The sequence below is a fragment of the Phycomyces blakesleeanus genome (assembly GCF_001638985.1).
Source record: "Phycomyces blakesleeanus NRRL 1555(-) unplaced genomic scaffold PHYBLscaffold_11, whole genome shotgun sequence".
In the NCBI taxonomy this organism is placed as follows: domain Eukaryota; kingdom Fungi; phylum Mucoromycota; class Mucoromycetes; order Mucorales; family Phycomycetaceae; genus Phycomyces; species Phycomyces blakesleeanus.
Genome location: NW_017265144.1, coordinates 519,159 through 541,356, shown reverse-complemented (window position 1 = coordinate 541,356; position 22,198 = coordinate 519,159). Strand labels below are relative to the sequence as shown.

Here is a 22,198-nt window from a genome sequence, read left to right as displayed (position 1 = left end):
CACAGGGGGCATTCTGGGATTACAACGATGGTGGGCATAACGCGGCGCAGCAAGCTTCCGCAAGAGATGGTCCGATGGAGAAGGTCGAACCATATATTTCAGGAGATGTGAAAAAGAGGGAAAGACCATAATAGTTTCCACTGTACAAGGGTAAGTGTGTAGGAGCTAGGACGACGCCTAGGCATGGTGTTTACACGGTGGATATGGAAAGATTGCGAAGAAAGAATTTGGATGAAAGAAGCAAAGAGAGAGGCTTGCAGAGTGAGAAAAGAGATTGTACCGAATGCGGTATCAGGAAGTAGGGGAAGCGCAAAGAAAAGATGTAAGCATATAACGCTGTAGTCAATACTTTGAAGGAATTGAGATCCAAGATCTGAGCTGGTCAGTAGTCGAAACCTCGGATTTCATGGGCTGTCTTTTCATAGTTTCAAAGAAGAGCCAGTATTATGACAACTAAAATTGTTTAGGAGGATTAAGTTCTTGTTATGTCCCTGTAAAATTTTTATGAACAAACGGAGGAAGTTCTGAGGCTAAACAAAGTGTTCACGTATTGATTTTAACTTACATTGACATATATGAACAACAAATGCCCTTATAACCATAATCCTATAACCAGCTTCAGATCATCATACTATCCTTCCCTCACTTGGTTTTTCTCAATGATATATCTATACGTTCGTTTTCCTTATAGATTTCACTAACGTTTCTGGTATCTTTGGATTCTCTACTTTCTTAATCAGGCACTTAACAGAGGTTAGACTTCGTGCCAACTACGAATTAAGTCTGGTTCGTATCGAAATATGTTAAAGGCATGCATATGATGCATCCGTATTTGTACAAATGTCTGTTCTCACATAAACGACAAATGTTTTCTAACAAGTATGTGACCTACACGCTGGATTCAATTAATAAAAAGGGAAATAAAACTATACTTTTACTTTTTGATATTCTTTTGCCAATTGATACCTTTTTCTTCGGGAGGGTTAAAAAGACTTTGACTGTGAGTGAATCTATAATACAAATAGTTTTAGATCTCCCAAAATCTTAACAATATTTAGATATAGAGATACTAGGAGAATCTATCAGAACACCTTGATTATTATTATTTCTGAATTACAAGCAGAGTATATTGTGTAGGTGGACAATTGACTATATTCCTTACTTTGTACATATATTACCAGTATATTTTTTTATCTTATATCTGAAATAATAAACATGGGCATCCTATATGGTTTCCAAAAAAAAGGCAGAAAAAAAATAAAGATCTTAATGGTTTTGCGATTCTATGTCCAGCTTATAGAAGAGACCAATATTCTGGGCCCAAAGCTATAAAAAGTCAAATATATTTTTAACATACTCTCCTTTTGTGTGTATGTGTTATTCAGTGTAATTAGCAAGATATAAAAGTGCGAGTCACTTCATCTACAATTGATCCAATGGGTAAGATTGAATGCCTGTTCTGCTGCTTTAAAGATTTGACACTTTCTTTTTGTTTGAAATTCTTGCAGGCAAAACATATGAAAATATAGGATTATTTGAAGAATGTAATCATAAATGGACTATACCAGAATGGTCCAGATTACCTTTAAAGAGTGTTTTAAAAAGCCAACGCTTCAATGTCGGAAATCATGAATGGTAAAATAAATATATATAAAAAGTATTTTCTCAAGTGGAATTTGGATAGTATACATTTACGTTAAATGGAGTGCATATTTTAAAGAAGAGCATACTGATCGCTACATATTCAATTTATAGGATTGTCGAGGTAAAATGAAAGTACCAAATAGGTTTGAAACCCAATGTCTATTACTAATATTTTTTTAAAAAAAATGTTTACAAATAAGTTATATAAAGGGAGCTCAAAGCATCCAGAGGTATGCTAATGTCAAATATCATATTTAATAATGTATGGATGCGTATTTACATGTCGGTTTATTATAACAGCACCTTGGAATATTTTTTGAACCAATTGGAACACATTTAAAAAGTCATAAAGAAAATTATATCAAGACATTTAAAGTCTCCTTATCTATAATTAAGCCAGGAATACAACCTATAGATAAAGGTAAAATGATATACATAAATAATAGTATACAATGCAAAATATGAGCACTAACGTGTTTTTAGGGTTTTCGCATGACTACGAGTTTGGAAAGTATTATAATCCCATATATTAAGTTCAGTTTTTTTAACCTTTGAAATAATACAGAAGGAGGAGCTTCAGACGGATGGGGATATTATGAAGCCACTGCATTGCAAAATTTACAAAATTATCTCACGGACGACCAACTTACTCTTTATTTTGGTCTGAATATCGAACAAAAAACGAAAAACTCACTATGTGGACCCTATTTACATCCGAAACAACCTCTCAGGTTTTCCGATCAAGATCTCAAATACTTTCAAGACGTTACTATACATGTATTCAAGGACGAAAACGACGAATCAAACGAAAATGAAAACGATTTCAACAAAGATTCTATTGCTAGTATAAGCAGAAACAAAGTCAAGAAAGCTAAAAGCAATGGTGGAACCACATCAAATGAAAAGATCACAATACATGGTCATAAGTTTATTCTTGCTACAGCATCTCCATGGTTTAGGGATATATTCTTCAGTGGCATGAAGGAATCTACCCAAAACGAAGTGACAATATGTGGCATTGACCCAAGACTATTCAAATGGATTTTCGACTTTAGCTATGGGAAGGATATATATATAAAAGACAGTACCCATGGTATAAACATTATAAAAGTTGCCGATCGTCTCCAGTTCAAATATATCAAGGAATATGCTTTTTCATGCTTGCGAACTCAAATCAATATGTCCAACATACTTGATATCTGGGAAGCATCAGGTAAGCAAAGATTTAATACAGAAAAATCATTACTTATACTTACTTTAGATCTGTACGACTGTACTGAAACCAGAACATCATGCGAGATATATATGAAAAGTAACTACACTGATATCTTTATATCTCCGGAGTGGCTTTCTGTCAACGATAATTGTGCCCTCAACGCAATCAAGATAGATGGCTTAAAAGGGATAGTTGATGAGACAGTATTTTACAAAGCGGTACTTGCAAGGAGAGAGGCCGCCACCCAGAAGGTGATCGACTTACAAAAACTGAAAGAGGAAGAATCAGGGGATGAAGTCACTAAAGCACTACCTGGTACTCCCACTCCCAGTAATGTAAATCTATACGAGAAAATCCAAAAAGAAATCAAAGATATTAAAGGTGCCAAAGGTGCCAAAGATACCAAAGGAGAAAGCAAAGACAATGACTATACTACAGATACCCAGACAGAGACAGAGACTGAAAAACTTGAAAGGCTGGAGAATATGCGATGGGAAAGATATATTAAAGAGGAATTGGAAGCTATACAAAAGCACTTTGAGGTTATGATTTGTCACATACGGTTCCCCCAAATGGACATAGAATTTATTGCAGATACAGTCGAAAAAGAAGATGCCGTTATGCAGATACCCGGAATCAAAGACATCGTAAGAACTATTAACATTTTATTAGACATTTATTCTAAAGTATATATTATACTATAGCTATTTGAATCCTATCGACACAAGGCCTTCCTTGGAAAGAGAGAATTGTCAAAGAAGTATCAAAGTAGATCAATCGAATCAAAATAATTTTATACTATACTATACTATAGTATAAAAAGACAGGTCAATGCTTGTATGTACTGTAGCTTGATTATGTACCAGCGTTATAGCCATTTCTGAAATAGCTTTCACAGACTTTTTCTTTTTCTGTTTGCACCACGAGAAACAATTGGGGATTTCTCTGGAGATTTCTCTGCTATTTTTTAAAATTATCAGTGGAATCTCCAGTTTTCTTGAGAAAACAGAGTCACCTTTGTTTCAATCTGTATTTTTAGTGATTTTTTTTAATTATTATAAGCCAAAAAATAGAGTCCCAAATTCAAAACTTCCAGTTTTTCCCCATAGTGTAGAGAAAGGTTGAGTGAAGTTGGAAATATTGATTCAATATATTATTTGCATAAGCGGTGTTTTTTACTTTACTTTATTTTCTTTTATTTTAAAACAAGGGTATTATACAGCTTGTTTCCTGAAACTCCAGATCTTTTTGTTCACATATAACAGGGGTAGATTCAATCTTGCCAAATATCCATTTGCCGTATCCTTTGTTAAGCTCGTACTTCCAGCCGATACGTAGATCTTCTCCATCATGCGAGATGTCAATATATAAATTCAAGTTGATTTTGTTGGACTGAAAATCTTTATAGTATTCAAGTGCGATATCGATTTCACTTTTTGAAAGGTTTGTAGTGTTTAGGCCGTATTTATCAGTATACAGACGGACCTCAAATGTGTAGAGCCACATAATATTGTGATATGCTGCTATTGGGTAGTTTGAATCTTTTTCCGTTTTTTCACTTGCTTTCCTTCCATTTGATAAAGAGGTGTCGTCCAATTGGGACAGGAGTGTCAGACTACAAGGAGTACCGTCATTCTCTACTTGGTTTAATAAATTGTATTGAACCTGGCTGATTTCCAGAGTCTTTAAGAAAGTATGTGACATGTCGAGCAGCAAACATCCGGTTTTCTCGCAAATAGATCCGTCGATCATCATAGTATTCAAAGTCATATGTTTTAGACTTCTACAGCTGCAAAAAAGGTAGTTAAATACTTCAGCGCTTACAAAGCAGTCGTCTAACGTCAATGTCTCTAATCCATGCTGTTGAGACGGCTGTTGATTCGAATCTTCGGCTACCATTTCTGAATTCACGAACATCTCACCACCACAGAACTCTAACTGTTTGAGGGATACGCATTTGTCCAAAAGGTTATCTATATTAAGAAGCATATCACAGCCACTGATGCAAAGATTCGTCAAAAACGGACAGTAAGAGAAGAATTCTATAGTTGAATCGTGGCTGTTCTCGCCGTATGAAAACCCTGTGACCGAAAGACTCTCGAGTGTTTCAGAAAAGAATTTTAAAATTCTGTTAACATTCATTGTGTGTGTATCGTCTATTCTGCCATCATCAGTTGCATCTAGCGTCAAATGCTTAAGAGGAACTCTGAATGCACAAAGCAATTCCCATAAAATAAGATCGGAAGACTCGAAATATTTGTTGGTTGTAATGCTGAATGTTTTCAGATGCTGGAATGCGTTTGGGTTGAATTGAAAAAGCGATATGATTTTTTGTCTCTGCCCTGAATCTATTAGGTCACTATCTATGTCCGTAGCATCTAGCTTTAGGGAACGTAAGTTTGGATACTTGTATCCAAAATAGTACAACCACAAAGAATTCCAGTTATTTCGGTTTAAACTTCCAAATTCGTTTTTGTTCTCTGTTTTTTTTAGTATTTATATCTAGGAATGTCACAGCAAACGCTGGGGCTGTATTTGGGATTGTGTCTAGTGTAGCCGAAAAATCTGGGCTGAGATATATTCCAGCCTTGAGAGATGATAAGTTTCGCAAGTTTTGGTGCAGGTTGTCAAAGTCATCCACACTAGACTCCATGCGAGAACCACTTCTTTGCTTGCGAATTTCTAATTTTTGGAGCATGCTACACTCATTTATAAATTCAAGTAGGCTTTTCTCTGGCGGTATCTCTGTATTTGCACTGTATTGTACTTTTAAGCTCTCCAGAGACTTCCATATTTTGTATGATCTTGTTATATCGGTGTAAATGTCGTTATGGCTTTTATCTCCTAGATCCAGGTACTTCAGGTTTGACAGGCATTTGAATAAGTCAGAAAATTGCATCTCTGGTATGTCTGGCTTATAGCTAATATGATATGTGCGTAAACTGCGAACCAAGAGGGGGTATGATGTAGATATATTTTGGGAGGCTTTAATATTGTCGACAATTTTTTGTAAGCGTCGGTAGGTATAAATCCGTATGTTTCTCCACAGAGCCTTTTGAAACGGGTATCTCCATCTTTTTCACGTAAGAGCACAAGAGCGTTTGTCCTTTGTTGATATATTATAGGCAATTTGTGTAAGAATTTCGAATGGTAGTTCTTGCACTCCCATATTAGTAGTTAGATAAAGATAAAGATAAAGATAAAGATAAAGAGAGAGAGAGTTGATAAAGGAATATATTGAAATATATATATATACATGTCAAAGGGAGTGAGATTTAAAATTAGAAGAGATTGTTGTGACAAACTAATTAGGGGAACTACAAATCCGGTTATATATGAATCATTGAGGTAACCATCAAGATGTACAAGGTGCCGTCAACTCTCCACACACACAAATAGCTATAGATTAGAAAAATTGCTAGTATACAAGTGTTGTCGAAACAATATGTTCCTATTTAATTGTATTTGATATCAAATGGCTATAGCTAGCTCAAGTTCTTGCTATATTCTTTTGTTTTGCTTTAATCAAAGTATTACAATATAAAGCATATGAAATGTCAACGGTTTGTTTATTTGGTTCTTGTATCACATTATCCTTTTTTTTAATGGTGGACAAAGAAAAAGAAAAGAAAACTAACTGAGAAATGGAAAGGAATATCAGACAGCCGAAATAGGTTGGTTTTCTGGGTGCGACTAAAGATGTACCTTTACAATAGAAGGCTAATGGCCACAGAGCATATGAAGAGTGCACAGAAAGATTTTATAAACGAAAGCCGTGAACTACTAGATTTACTTTATTTTCTATTTCATTTTATTTTTTAAAAAAGAACCTATTATAAAGCCTATTTTCTAATACACGCCATCGCTTGGTGTGCATACAACAGGGATAGATTCAACATTTCCAAATATAAATTCGGCGTGTCCTTTGTAAAGTTCGTATTTCCAGCCGATCTCTGGGGTGTCCTCATCATAAGAGCTACCTTCTTTTAAAGTTGAGCTGATTGTGTTCGACTGAAAATTTTGATAGTATTCAAGTGCTGTATCGGCTTCTTTCTTTGAAAGCTTTATAGTCTTTTGTCCGTATTCCCCTATATTCCCAAAGGTTCCATATGTATAGAGCCAATCAATACTATGCCTTGCTACTATAGGGTATTTTGGATCAATCTTCTCTTCTCGTTCATTCGTTTTATCTGATAATGAAGCGCTGTTTAATTGAGACAAGAGTGTCAGACCAATGTCATGTTCTGCAAAATATTCTCGGTTTGATGCGCCGTATCGAACCTGGCCGATGTGCAGAGTCTTTAAGAAAGTATGGGCCATATCGAGTAAAATACACCCATTTTCTCCACACATAAATCCTTGGACCCACAAAATATTCAAAGTCATATGCTTCATACCTCTACACCTGAAAGAGAGGTAATTAAATATTTCGGCGGCTATAGAGCATACTCCTAATGTTAAAATCTGCAGACCATGCTGCTTCTGCTGTTGCTTCGAATCCTCGGTCGTTGTATTTGAAGTAGTAACTAATTGTCCACCACAGAATTTCAGCTGCTTGAGGGACTCATATTTGTTCAGTAAATTATCCAGATTGAGTATTACCATGCTACCACTGATGCAAAGATTCGTCAAAAACGGACAGTGATAGGATAATTCTAGGCTTATATTTTGTTCATTATCGGTATATATAAATCCTGTAAGCGAAAGACTCTCGAGTGTTTCAGAAAAGGACTGTAAAATTTTGTCAACATTCATTGCGTATGACATGTCGAATACGCCACTTTGTCTTGCGTCTAATGCCAAATGCTTGAGAGGAACCCTTAATGCACAAAGTAGCTCCCATAACACAAGGTCAGAAGACGCGAAATATCTGTCGGTCGTGAAATCGAATACTTCCAGATGTTGGAATGCTTTTGGGTTGGATTGAAAAAGAGATATGATTGATTGTCTCTGGTCCAAATATCTTACGTTGTCCCATGTATCCGTGGCTTCTAGCTTTAGGGAACGCAAGTTTGGATACTTGTACCCGAAATAGTACAGCCACAAAGGATTCCAATTATTCCAATTTCTAGTTTGACTTTTGTATTGTTTCGAATTTATATCTAGGGATGTCACGGTAAAAGCCGGTGCCGTATTTGGGATTGCGCTCAACTTAGCCGAAAGGTCAAAGGCGAGATATATTCCAGCCTTGATAGACGATAGGTTTTGCAAGTTTTGGTGCATGTTGTCAAAGTCATCCACACTAAATTCAATGAGAAACCCCGGTCCTTGCTGTAGTATTTCTAGCTCCTGGAGCATACTACACGTATTTATAAATTCCACGAAATTTTTCACCGGTCCTGTCTCACTAACTGCACCGTATTGTATTTTCAAACTTTCCAAAGACTTCCATATTTTGTCTGATCTCTTTATATTGGTGTAAATATAATCATAACTTATGTTTCCAAGGTCCAGGCTCTTCACGTTTTGCAGGTATTTAAATAAGACAGAAAAATCTATATCTGATATGTCTGGCTTATAACAAAGAGGCCGTATGTGTAGACTGTCAACTGCAAGGTGATATGATGTAGATACACCCTGGGAGGCTTTAATACTTTGGATGAATTTCTGCACACCCTGATAGGTATAAACTTGTATGTTTTTCCATAAAGCCTTTTGAAACGGGTATCTCCATCCCTTGCACGTTAGAGCACAAGACAGGCTTTCCTTTGACGATAGATTATAAGCAATCTGTTCAAGAATTTCGAATGGTAGTTTTGACACTTTCATAACGATAATTATAGACAGAAAGAAAGAAAGCGAGAGAAATAGAAACGAATATATTGATATGTATTTAAGTGTCAATAAAATTACATTGGGAAGCTATAAAATAGAGAAAAAGAAGAAATACTCCGGAAAACTGATATCGTAAGCTATATACCCGGTTACAATTGAATCATTGGAGTAACCATAAATATGTACAAGGCGCAGTAACGCCTTGTTAATTTGGCTTTTGTAGCACAATGCCATTTTTTTAAAGAAAGACAAAAACAAAGAAGACAAACTAGGGGAAGTGAAAATGAATAGCAGCCAACCGAAAGTTAGTTTGTTCCCAAGTACGACTGCGGCTATTTTTTTTTTACAATATATGAATAATGATATCACAGAACATTTGAAGAGTGCACTAATTTACGTTGTGACCTAGCAAGCTCAAATATTCAGTCCAATACAGAGCAGCTATCTCACGGTATTGATAATTTGACAGCTCAAAATTAGATATTTCACAATTGTGTTTCCATGCGTTGTTTTATGATTTTCTTGTCTTATTACACACAGAATGAAACATCACAGTATATTGTCTATGTATTTGTTTTTGTAATTTACTTTATTTGCTTTTGAAAATAGCTTCTTATACAACGTATTACCTAAAACTCATCGTCGGATGCTCCCAATATAGAAATATGTTCAACCTTGCCAAATCTAAATTCGCCATACCCTCTATAAAGTTCGAATTTCCACCAGTTTTCTGGTTCCTCTTCAAGATCCAGTTCATCCTCATATGAACTTAGGTTCCTGCTGTTTAACGGAAAGTTTTTAAAGTATTCATGTATAATTTTGATGTTTTCTTTTGAAATTTCCATGCTGTCTGTGGTGGACGTTCCATCTCTCCAATTGTACTCATGAGTATAGAACCATTCGAGATCGTAGCTTTCAACTATAGGCTGATTTGAGTCTATTTCCGTTTCTTCCTTTTTGTTTCTTTCATTAAACATTTGAGGTTTGGTTATTTGAGACACGAGTGTCAGAGCGATATCATAGGCTGAATCCATTTCTTCGTATGATTCACCGTATTTAATCTTGCCGATGTACAGAGTTGTTAAGAAAGTATATTGCATATCGAGTAATAAACGCCCAGTTTCTTCACAAATAGATCCCTCGATGAACATATTCCTCAAAGTCATATCCTTAAGACTTCTACACCTGAATGATATGTAATGAAATAATTCGGCCTTTATAGCACAATCATATAGCATCAGTTTCTGTAGTCCATGTTGTTTCTTTGGCTCCTCGTTTGTCGTGATCGTATTAACGAATAATCTTTCTCCAGCGAACTTCAGTTTTTTGAGGGCCACACATTTTTCCAATATATTGTCTAGATTAAGAGACACGTTCTTTCCTCTGATGCAAAGCTTCGTCAAAAACGGACAATAATAGGATAGTTCCAGAGTCATATTTTGGTGGTCTCTGTTATATATAAACCCTGTGAGCGAAAGTGTCTCGATTGTTTCGGAAACGTATTGTAAAATCTTGTTGGTATCCATTGGGTGCGAAGGATCTACTTTGCCAGATCTTGTCGCATTTAACTTCAAATGCTTAAGAGGGAGTTTTAACGTACAAAGCAAATCCCACAAAACAAAATCAGAAGACTCGAAATAGGTGTCAGTTACCAAGCCAAATTCTTCCAGGTGCCGAAAAGCGTTTGGATTGGATCGGAAAAGAGATATGATCGTTTGCCTCTGGTCCGAATTTATCGGGTTATCTCGTGAACCCGCAACATCCAGTGTTAGGGAACGCAGGTTTGGATACTTGTATTCAAAATAGCACAACCACAAAGGATTCCAGTTGTTCTGACATATAGATGTTTCTGAGTTTACGTATTTTCGGTTTTCTCTCGAACCTATATATAGGGATGTCACGCCAAAAGCCGGTGTTGTGTTTGGAATTGTGTTCAATGTAGTCGAAAAGTCAGGGCAGAGATATATTTGAAGGTCGAAAGACGATAGATTTTGCAAGCTTTGGTGCATTTTGTCAAAGTCATCCATACTAAACTCTATGTGGTAGCCCGATCCTTGCTCATATACTTGTAATTTCTGAAGCATATTGCATGCGCATATAAATTCGAGTATGTTATTTGCTGGCTGTATCTCTTTAGCTCCACAGCATCGCATTGTCAAGCTTTCCAGAAACTTCCACACTTTTTCTGATTTTGTTGACTCTGTGTAAATAGATTTATAGTCTATATCCCCTAGGTACAGGTGCTTTAAGTTTTGCGTGTATTTAAATATTTCAGAAATATCCATATCGAAACTTTTGAGATCACAGGAATTAATACGCAATTCTAAAGTGTGAATCAAGTGGGAAGGTGAGCTGGATACATTCTTTGAGGCTTTAATACTTTTGATGAATGCCTTCATTTCTTTAAGGTTAAAAATGCGTATTTTTTTCCACAAAACCATTAGAAACGGGTGTCTCCATCCCTTGCACGTCAGAGCACAAGCCAGCAATTCATTATTCCATAGATTATCGGCAATCTTCAAAAGTATTTCGAATGGTAGTTCCGAGAATCCCATAATAATAATTGTATAAAGAGAGAGAGAAGGTAGAAATCAAAAGTTAAAAGAAGTTTTTATTAACAGCCTTTATGCATTCATTTTCAAATATTTTTCGTCAAATGTCGGGTACTACCCTGTCTTTGATAATGTACAGGGAGATTAAAAAATTGATCCATTTAATCTGGTTCGACAGACTAAAGTAACTTAACTTACATGCAGATATATCAAATATTTTCCCTTTTTTTTACTGGTAAATTTTTAAAGGTAGTTTAGCATAGAAAAATAAGATAATAACATTGGCTAACAATTTGAAATAGGATATCTCTAACTGACCAAGTTTTGAAAAACAAGATACTTCTTTTTCATATCATCTGTGCTATGTTACACTTCAATTGAGGTTACAATCTAAAAAAAGCCACCAATATCCTCATAAAGCATTTTTGGTTTTGGTTTTGGTTTTGGTTTTATTTTTCAAGATGCATAAAGGTTGCTAATAATGAGTTACAAATCTGGGTATAATTGAATCATTGGAGTATTCATAAAGATATCCAAGGCTCATTCAGTTCCACACACAAATAGTGGAAAACAAATAATATTGTTGTAATTGGCATATGGTGTAGTTGACTATGTGGTGTAGATGTCCAACTTAGTTACAAGAAGATGAATACGTATAGAAAAGAAGCTTTATTAAAGAACAAATAAAGAGAAAAAGAGCTATTTAACTACTTTGGGCCATTTCTACAGCTACGTCACTAATTCTAAGTTCAGTGTAATGAAGCGATACAAGAAACACCAATGGATACAATCCACTGTGTCAAAGTTTATAATATTAAATACAATTTGACGCAATTATTCTTTTAAATATACTCTCTTTTTATATTGGTGTTTGTCATTGTGATTCCTTTTACCTACAATTAATTCAATGTGTAAGATTAGATGACCATTATGCTGTTTTAAACATTGACACTTTTTTTTATTCAAAATTCATTCTAGATAAACGACAAACAAATGTTGGATTATTTGGCGAATGCACTCACAAATGGACTATACCAGAATGGTCCAAGATACCTTTAGATATGACTCTAGAAAGTCAGCGCTTTTATATCGGGAATCACGAATGGTAAAAATAAATAAATAAATAAAAGATTTTATAAGTGATATTTGGATATTATGCATTATACAGTAATGTTGAAGGGAGTGCTATATACTTTTTTTTTTTTTTTTTTTTTAAGAAATACGGATGGTTACATATTGAATTGATAGGAAAGTTCAGGTACAATGAAACTAACAAATAAGTTTGAGAGCCAATGTCTAATACCGATATAAAAAATATAAAAAACCTTAACGCTTACAATTAAGTTGTATAAAGGAATCTCATATAAACCCGGGGTATGCTGATTTAAACTAAACTATAACGTAGTGTGTGTATGTGTATTTATGTCGGTTTATTATAATAGTCTCTTGGGGCATTCCTCGCACCAGTTGAAACAAATTCAAAAAGTGATAAAGGAAACTCTAGAGAAAATCGAAGGATCTATATCTATAATTAAGACAGGAATAAAACCTGTATATATAAGTAAGATTCTGCATATAAATATTACCATATAATGAAGTTCTTAAGTTGTAATATGCTTTTAGGTGTTTCGCATGATTTTGAGTTTGGTAAATATCATGATTCCATATATCGAGTTTCATTTATGCTAATTCTTTTTTGTTGAAATAATGCAGAGGAAGGATATGCATCACCATGGGGATATCTTGATGCCACTACGCTCCAAAAGGTGGATAATTATCTTACAGACGACAAACTTACTTTTTCTATTTGCTTGGCTATTAAGCAAGAACCAAAATATTCGGTGTGTGAATCCTTGTTATATCCAAAGCAACCTCAAGTTTTTTGATCAAGATCTCAAAAATTTTCAAGATATTACTATACATGTATTCAAGGACGAAAAGGATGAGTTAGACGAAATTGAAAAAAAAAATCAAACCATGATTCCACTACCAGTGTACACAGAGACAAAAGGAAGAAAGTTGAGAGCACCAATGGAATGAAATCAAATAAAAAGAGCACACTACATGGGCACAAGTTTATTCTCGCTGCAGCATCCCCGTGGTTTAGAGACACATTCCTTAGTGGCATTAAAGAGTCTACTGAGAATGAGGTGAAGATTCGTGGAGTTGACCCAAATATATTTAAGTTGATTTTCGACTTTAGTTATGGGAAGGATATATACATAAAAGACAGTACCCATAGTGTAAATATTCTCAAAGTTGCCGATCGTCTCCAGTTCGAAGATATCAAAGTCTATACTTTCTCATGCCTGCGAGGTCAGCTTGACGAGTCCAACATATTTGATATCTGGCAAGCATCAGGTAACCAAAAGGTTTAATAAAAGTCTTATTATTTTTACTAATAATTTCTTTAGATTTGTACAGTTGTGGTGAAACTCGAATATCATGTGAGGAATTTTTGAAAGACTGCTATGCTGATATCTTTGAGCCCCCAGGGTGGCCTGCTGCAAGCAATGATTACGCTCTCAAAGCAATTACTGTAGATGGATTGAAAGGAAGAATAGACGAGAGAATATTCTACAAGGCAGCACTCGCAAGAAGAGATATTTCTGTTCAGAAAATGATTAACTTACTAAAAACAAAAGAGAAAAAATGCAAGAAAAAAGTCGCTAAAGCATTACCTGGTACTTCCACTCTCGGTAATGTGAATATACATGAAGGGATAAAAAATAAGCAAATATATAAAAGAAGGAGCCAAGAATACCAAAGAAAAAGGCAGAAAAAAAAATGAATATAAGGCAGAGACCGCAACAGCAACAGAAACAGAGACAGAAACAGAGACCGAGACCGAGACAGAAACAGAGCCAGAACCAGATACAGATACAGAAACAGAGATAGAGGCAGAGATAGAGGCAGAGGCTGGAAGTCTTGAAGGACTAGAGTATATACGATGGGAAGAATATGTTAAAAAGAAGTTGGACGATATACATAAACATTTTGAGGTTATGATTTCAACTATACGTTTCCACCAAATGGATATAAAATACCTTGCAGATACAGTTGAAAAGGACGATGACGTTATGCAGATACCAGGGATCAAAGACATCGTAAGAGCCATTAGAATTTTATTTGACGTTTATTCTTAAGTATATATTATAATGTAGATATTTGAAGCGTATCGGCACAAGGCTTTCCTTGGAAAGAGACAAGTATCAAAGAAGTATCAAAGTCGATCGATCAAATCGAACTAATTTTATTATAGTACTATAAAAAGACAGATAAAAGCTTGTGCCTACCATAGATTGATTCTTTACCAGCATTAAAGTCATTTCTTAAACAACTTTTATCAGCCTTTTCCTTTGCTATTTGATTTATGTGTATAATGAATATAAAGAATGAGTGTAGTAGCTTATAGAAATAAAATTTTTTTTTTTAAAAAGCAAGAAGTTCCAATCAGCCATGAAAATATAATAAAGGAGACCTTTTTAGACCTTAAGAAAAAGAGCTCTTAATAATCATGATAAAAAAAGGGGTTTAACAAGAGGTATATATCGATTTATAGTAAATGAAAGTTGATGTTTATTATATATATATATATTTAAAATAAACTATTATTACTATAATTGTTATTATTCACGACTTATAAGCATAAGCTTATATTAACTAACAACAATGACAATTTCCTCCTCTTCCGGGAATGCAAAGCCAGCAGCAATTAGGAATACATCCACTAGGATCTGCAGATTTATAGCATTTTTCCTGGCAAGTGGCGCATGATCCACCTGCAGCTTCGACACCTCCAGGTGCAACAGCTCTAGTATCAATGTAAGACAGGTTTGGCAGGGCGATGGTCATTTCAAAGGAAACCAAGAGCAAGAGCAATAGGATAAACTTGTACATTTTTTTGTTGGTCGGTTGGTTTGACTTGTAGCAACAGAAATAAACAGGTATTGACAGTGGAGGCCGGGGGGGGGTCAGAATATGGTCAGAAACAGAAGTGGCAAATGTAGTGGATCAAAGTAGAAAGTAGACTTCCTGGTAGGCTAATTCTAACGACTCTTGAGACGAAAGAAAGGAAAGAAAGGTAAAGCTTGTAGATTTGATGTGACTTATTGAAATTCTACTAGGCATTTATATAGTGTTTTCTTCCTTTGAAAATGTATTTTTTATTTTTATTTTTAAAAAAAAGTACAGCGATATGATATGATATGATATGATATCTGGATCGAAAAGTAAGAATATGTATTTATTTTTTAAGTAGAAATGGCCTATTTTAGATCTGATCCCGGAAAGCGAAGAAAACCAATTGCTTGTGAAGTTTAATACAAAAAAAAAAAGAAGGTATGGAAGTAAAAAAATGGCGGGATTTGTTTATAGTACAAAGAGTGTGAATATGAAAATGTTTCACTGGAACTATGGCGGGAGGCACCTACCTATAGAAGTTGTATTGATCATTAGCTTATAATGTTTTGGTCTAATAATTGGTCAATTAATAAATATCAATTTTACAAGTAGGTACGCTTGATATTCTCATGGTCTCTATATCCATTAGTTAGCACGAATCAAAGCTTTCTAAAAAAAAGGAAGCTGGGATCTCAAATCCCGTTAATATATTCTGTGTAAAGAAATATGGTTTATTATGTATTTACCAGCCTGTTCTACCACTAAACTATATTATTTTTACTATAATACATTGTGCTTATATCGAAAGAAAGGTAATTCAAAAGCAATCTAATTTCATGCAAATTTGTAAAGAATAAATAAAAGGGAGGTTTTCAAAGAGCTAGATCTATTTTCCAGTATTATTAAATGCCAAAGTTCAGCTCACCAAGCAATTCATATCAACAACAGACAAGTAGCAATATAGAAACCTTTTGGACTCTAAGCTTTGTTATGATTTTAGGGATATAGAGAAAAGGTTAAGTGAAGCTTAAAATATTGGTTCAGTAACTACTTTGTGGTGGGAGTGTGCTATAATTCACACAATCATGCTTTGAGCAGAAATAGATAGAGTTGTGTGCGAGAAGCTGGTCAATATTTGGGGTGGATCGGGTAAGATAGGCGGGCAGTTACTAGAGTCTCAGAAAATAGTAAAGATGAATTACTATCAACGTATAGACGTTAATGTAATAAAGATAGAGAAAAATACGCAAAAATTAAGAAGGAAAGATAAATGATTGCAACCATAAAGCAATCAAAATTTGGACATTTGTGTAAAATCAATTGTACGTATTTGGAGAATAATGTAATAATAATCTGTTTTTTTCTTTTTTTGGAAACAGCTGTCTAACACTAATTTCTTTCTTACCGAGAAATTACAGCTAAATATTACCTTTTTTTTTGTTAATAGCAAGTAACACAACACATTAAAGAATAGCTTAGCATTTATCAAATACAAATGCCCAAAAGAGATACTTTGCGTGCAGCTTGATTGTGTTCTTTAAAAAAAGAATTCATCTTGAAATTTCTTGTTAGTGTATCTTGTATAACTTGCATTACTGTAATAGTCGAGCTCGGATATGGATTTGGGCTTGAATTGTTTGTTGGTTCGCAATATGTAAATTCTGTCAAGCGTAAATAAATATAATTTTAGATCAATTACCAGGTAGTTTAAAAGAACATCAAAGGATTAGTGAATACAAGTACAAAATAAGTTGGGCAAGGTAATTATTCCTTCTTTCTTACTCGTATTGGTAGTGGCAGTAGTAGTAGCTGTAAATAAATAAATAACTCTTAATTGTTGTACGCCTTCCACTCTTGTTTTTACTATAAATATTTTTTAGGACCTTAACAAAGTCGGGTAAAGAGGGTCTCGAACGGGGTTGAAGTTATAGTGAGATAAAAGCATTGCTTATTGTGTTGTATACATACATGCGTGTACGAGAGACTTTTATTTTGGGATACATTATCAAATTCTCTCAAACCACTCGATTCTCTCATATATAATTCTTAGGTCTGTTTAACAGTTTATTTTGTGTTTAATAAAGAATAATAATAACAAGTTACTCCAGATAGGCACACATGTCTACAGAAACAACAACGGTACAAAATGAGTAAAAAAAAATTAGAATATAATTTAGTTTATTGGGGTACAATAATTCCCTGAGAGTATAGGGCGAGGCTTTAGTTTTGGCTGTGTATAATATTTGTTACATCACATATGTGGTGTAGGTGCTTGTGCGAGTACGTGTGTACGTGTGAATATATTTACGATGTGGGTTCAGGATAAAGGATAGACAAGTGCTCTATTGCCAAAATTTGGATCAGAAAGACTACCTGTATTTGAAAAGAAAACAAAAAAATATTATGAGGTTTCCTAGGATAAATATAAAAGTGAATTATAGACCTATATTGAAGTTGACAGAAGTTTTTTTTTATTTCAAATCCAACAAAAATAGAATATGTATACAGTAGTTCCCACCAAGTATTTTTTTTTTCATATAAATCTCTTCCTTTTTAAATCTTGCAATGGCTCAGAAAATTCTATCGACTATTGCTGAGAGATATTTTACGCCAATGATAGACTTGGAGCTGTGCGTGAGTTAGTATAAGGAGCTGACACACTAAAGAAAATTAGTAATTGTCAGTCTCGGCAGGATATAAACATATAAAACAATTGTAAAGGAAGCCTCTCCAATTCTGTATTGCATTGTTTATTGGATATCTCAGAGAACATAATTGCGAGTGGGGAAAGACAGGGGGTATATTTCTTTAAAAAGAGCAGTATATATGCTGAAGGTGTTTATGCCTGATATACGATAGCCGCAGGAAATTATAGAAATAAAAACCTCACTAGCATTATAGTGGTATTTCAAAATGAATGAAAAAATCTCACTTGCATAAGAGATCCGTGTGCTGGATCATGGAGCTCTAAGGCCACCTTCCCTTCAAAGATGAGCATATGATGAATTTTTAATAAAAATAAATTTGCAGGGTGTAAAGTGCTATATAAACGTAGACCGTCTTTGCCAAGCCCTTTAGGGGTAACAGACATAAAAAAAATGTCATGTAAAGTACTACTGGGGAGAAAAAGGTTATAACCCAACCCGCGTCCTAGTATCAAAAGCTTTTGCTGGGAAATAGGCTGTGAGTGATTTCGAATCTTAATGAGTATTTCGGAAGAAGCCGTAGATAGCTGCTATTTGGAGCTAGTTAAAGGTGGAGAATGAGGGAGTATCCCAAGTATATGGCTAGGCAAATAGTACTATTGTTGTGCCATAATGTAATAACATGGCTCCTAATATGCGTGGTACATTGTGGTCGCTCTGACCCTGGAAGAGAAACTGAGATAGGTTTATCACAGTTCATCCTTGTGCTAGATACATGCCAATATACTTGGAACTAATCCTTAACTATCAAAATAAAATCTTGACTGGGAATTCATTTATCAAGAACACTTTTCTCTTTGTCCTAAGGCAAAGCTAGCTGACGATAGACTGATAAGAACAACAAAATTGGGGTCAATAATGTACCAATAATAGCATAGTCATCAAATAGATCTAATATCGATCCTATTAAGAGTACCTAGAATTATTTAAATCGAATAATAGGCACAAAGTTACCTTCTCCAACAATCCTTAGGAAATTAGACATGATAATCAATAATGAATGGAACCAATAAAGACCAGTTGCAGTGTGTAAAGCACATTGTATGTCTATACCAAATCAAATTATCCCAGATGAATATAACCAATAGTGATGTGTTTTAGTTAGTATTTTTCCTAATCACCCTCTATTTTTCTTTCAAATGCACTCATGCTACGTTTACAGCAGTAGCAGCATATTGATTTTGTGATGCACTCACCGAAGATTTGTTCTTAATACCTCGGCTGGTAACTTTTTTTTTTTTTTTTTTTTTTAGTATTTTATTGATCTGCTGTCACGCTCTGCGTGCAGCTTTTAAAATGCCATCAAAGTGGACTTAATTGAACAGATAAGAGATAGAGAGACAAGGGGGAGGAAATACGAAAATATAAGAAAAAAACGGAATGAAACAGGAGAGGAAATTAGACAGGAAATACTTAAGCTAGTGTACCGATGTGTTTTTCTATTACAGTGGACGCTTTTTGTGCCACAACGCCTGACAGAAAGGGTTGGTCATCAAAAACAAATTTCCAATGAGCACTCCAAATCGCTTTGGCAGTGACAGCGGAAAGGAGAATCCAAAGGCCTTGATGAGAGGAACGTGGTGGGAAGCTGCCTCTGGTAAGGAGAAGGCAGATTTCAGCAAGGTTCCAGGCCGGGCAAAAGCGAGAGAGAATGACGTTCCACACCTGACATTTGATAGAACAGCCAAAGAAAAAGTGATACTGATCTTCAGTAGCATCTTGACAAAAGATGCAAGATGAGCTGGGGAAGCGTCGAGGTATAAATAGATTGAGACGTTTTCGGGTTGGCGTTCTATCCCAAAGCATTTTCCACCAGACTGTGCGACAGTGGTGGGGGATAGAGACAGACCAGAATTTACACTATTGGACAGACGAATTTAGAGATGAGGGCACTTGCGGGCGAAGATGGCGTCGAAGAGATCCGGTGCTAGCTTTACCCAAACTAGTGTTGTCCAACCGTACCAAAGAAAGAAGTGAGGAAAGATCGGGGGAAGGGGTGTCAGTAGAAGGTCGATGTTCAAGGCAAGAGATAAACCAAGGACAGAGGACCATCCTGCCAGAATCAATCTGTTGGAAGAAATGACCGATACGATTACGTGCCCGAGAAAACGTACCACGAACCTTGCGGACAAGACGGTCATCAGTCTCCAGAGAAAATGCTTCAGAAACCAGAATTGTTTTCAGGTTCAGAGAAGAGTCAACAAAGGGTGGCACGTTCATCCATATTGAAGTTAATGGGAAGTGTTGGACCACAGTTGGCGGCAATTGCAAGTTGGATGGGAGAGAAGCTGGAAGAAGTGAGGTACAAGCGCGATGCAGTGGAAGAAGTGAAGTCGGGCAAGTTGCACTACTACAGGGAAACAAAAGTGCAATACTGGCAGAAGGAGCGCGAAAGTTTAGAGGATGTATAAATTTGAGGTATGGCAGTATAAAGGAAGTAGAAGAAAAAGAGTGAGAATGCAAGATAGGGAGAATCCAGCGCAATTGAAGAGCTCGTTGTTGATGATCAGGATCAATCAGGCCCAAACCGCCTGATTTGCGTGGCAGACAGAGAAGCGGCCAGCCAGGGCTACCGAAACCCAGTCGCAGGAACGAGCGAATATGAGTGCGAATGGCAGCAAAGAAAGATAGCGGTGCAGGAGTTACGTATAGCATATGCCATACTGAGCTGAGAAGAAGTGAGTTTGCCACAATACTTTTACCACGAACGGACAAGCATCTTTGAGAAAGTAGCGTGCAATGGTTCCTAAGCTTGACCAGTAAAGCCGCACGGAAGGTCTCAAGCTGGGACGGATGTGAGCTCAATGGGAAGCCTAGGTAACGGATGGCAGTGGCGGAGTGACGGTCATGTCGACTGTGAATATCAGCAGCATCCAATACAGGGCCCCAATCCGGATGAAATTGTCCAGACATAGCAACAGCAACTGTCTTATGGAGATTGACTTTCGCGTTAGAGGCTAAGCCAAATATACGCAAAAGGTTGAGTAGACCACTCATCTCGGCAGGCAGAGAAAGAAAGACGAGAAGGTCATCGGCATAAGCAAGAAGTTTGAGTGGAGGTGGTGAGAGCTCAGGAGAGGACGATGAGAGAGATGGCGGAACCAGAAATCGGAAACCACGGATGGCAGGAGAAGCGAGAATGGATCTAAGCAAAGGTTCGAAGGCCAGGTTAAACAGCAAGGGGGAGAGAGGATCACCTTGACGTAGCCCCCGGCTTTGTAGAAAAGAAGAAGATATGTGCCCATTCACATTCACGTGGATTTGAGTAGAAAAGAAGAGACCACAGATGGAGTCAACAAAAATTGTGGGGAAACCGGCTCTGGCCAGGACAAGACGAAGATACGCAGGGTGGACACGGTCATAGGCCTTCTCCTGATCCAAAAGAAGGGCAACACATGGGTCTTGGGTTATTTGTGCATGTGCCATGGCAAGGCGTGTCAGCAAACCATTGTCAGCAATAAACCGATCTGCCATAAAACCCGTTTGGAATGGTGTTATGAGTGTGTCGATACCATATCGTAAACGGGACGTAAGCATTCTCGGCTGGTAACACTTCTTCGATCTACTTTAAAATAGCCACTTTTATGACTTTTTTCTAAGATGGATTTGGCCTAAACATCCGAAAATATTTCTATTTCTTATTGTTTTCAAAGCCTTTACGAGAAAGGTAGCTATTATAATTAAAGCAAGTTTCTCAAATATCTCGATATACCCTTGATGTCATTAAACGACACAATACTATTGAAGATGCTTGAACAGCTATTCAGGGCAAGATTTACAGTAACATACCTTATCTCAAATTTTACCCTGAAGAAATTAACTTATGCACATTAGAGAAAAAGATGAAACCAGACTGATTAGTAAATGAGAATAAAAAAGAAAATAAAAAGAAGGCTGATATGTCAATGTTAATATCTTTATTTTAAAGACCCAAATTCAGTACGCACTCGCTCTTGGCCCATTACTGATTTTATGGTGAAGTCTTGTATGGTTGAATCCTTAGTACCTGGAAGATGATCAGACGATGACTAAGTAATGCATATATATAACTATACATTTAGACATCTAGATTAACGTGTATATTCTTACTACAATAAATTACTCTTATTTCATCTTTTGATTTAATTATTGTACTTGGTCGTCATTACTAATGTCATTGTTATTGTCCTTTCGACTCTTTCTCTTTCAACCAAAGGAAAAGGAAAATGAAAGTGAGTCGACCAAGATATTATAATTGGGTGACATGTTTATAATATACTTGAGTACGTGAGTATGTGTGTGTGTGTGTGTGTGTCTCAATGTATGATTCTCATTCACTATCATTTATACATATTCAAAGCATACACACCGCAAGACGTTGCTTTATTTTATACATCTTTTATACTGTATCATATTATAAGTCC

General features: G+C 35.8%; 5 protein-coding genes across 5 annotated transcripts; 2 read left to right on the top strand and 3 right to left on the bottom strand.

Annotated features, from left to right (window-relative positions):
* Positions 1-1,436: 1,436 nt before the first annotated feature.
* PHYBLDRAFT_168637 (hypothetical protein) lies at positions 1,437-3,651 on the top strand (the record flags this gene model as incomplete). The annotated part of the gene is made up of 8 exons (XM_018435910.1): positions 1,437-1,440; positions 1,530-1,635; positions 1,756-1,765; positions 1,845-1,874; positions 1,945-2,065; positions 2,210-2,857; positions 2,906-3,507; positions 3,565-3,651. The coding sequence occupies 8 exons, from the start codon at positions 1,437-1,439 to the stop codon at positions 3,649-3,651; spliced, it is 1,608 nt and encodes a 535-aa protein (XP_018291322.1).
* A 409-nt stretch (positions 3,652-4,060) lies between these two features.
* Positions 4,061-8,629, bottom strand: PHYBLDRAFT_78211 (hypothetical protein; the record flags this gene model as incomplete). The annotated part of the gene is made up of 3 exons (XM_018443344.1): positions 4,061-5,338; positions 5,376-5,934; positions 6,717-8,629. 3 exons carry the CDS (start codon positions 8,627-8,629, stop codon positions 4,061-4,063), a joined length of 3,750 nt encoding a protein of 1,249 aa, XP_018291321.1.
* Positions 8,630-9,214: 585 nt separating this feature from the next.
* PHYBLDRAFT_181482 (hypothetical protein) lies at positions 9,215-11,204 on the bottom strand. Its single transcript, XM_018438475.1, has one exon. The coding sequence runs from the start codon at positions 11,188-11,190 to the stop codon at positions 9,265-9,267; it is 1,926 nt and encodes a 641-aa protein (XP_018291320.1). The 5' UTR covers positions 11,191-11,204; the 3' UTR covers positions 9,215-9,264.
* Positions 11,205-12,127: 923 nt separating this feature from the next.
* Positions 12,128-14,438, top strand: PHYBLDRAFT_187045 (hypothetical protein; the record flags this gene model as incomplete). The annotated part of the gene is made up of 9 exons (XM_018439322.1): positions 12,128-12,292; positions 12,367-12,445; positions 12,593-12,748; positions 12,811-12,834; positions 12,901-13,028; positions 13,097-13,548; positions 13,602-13,886; positions 13,936-14,294; positions 14,352-14,438. The coding sequence occupies exons 6-9, from the start codon at positions 13,224-13,226 to the stop codon at positions 14,436-14,438; spliced, it is 1,056 nt and encodes a 351-aa protein (XP_018291319.1). The 5' UTR covers positions 12,128-12,292; positions 12,367-12,445; positions 12,593-12,748; positions 12,811-12,834; positions 12,901-13,028; positions 13,097-13,223.
* Positions 14,439-19,208: 4,770 nt separating this feature from the next.
* Positions 19,209-21,952, bottom strand: PHYBLDRAFT_168632 (hypothetical protein; the record flags this gene model as incomplete). Its single annotated transcript, XM_018435909.1, has 4 exons — positions 19,209-19,655; positions 19,689-20,490; positions 21,585-21,602; positions 21,930-21,952. The coding sequence occupies 4 exons, from the start codon at positions 21,950-21,952 to the stop codon at positions 19,209-19,211; spliced, it is 1,290 nt and encodes a 429-aa protein (XP_018291318.1).
* Between the last annotated feature and the right edge of the window lie 246 nt (positions 21,953-22,198).

Excerpts from the sequence above, each read along its gene's own strand:
- PHYBLDRAFT_181482 (XM_018438475.1), bottom strand. The coding sequence starts at position 11,190 with ATGGGATTCTCGGAACTACCATTCGAAATACTTTTGAAGATTGCCGAT.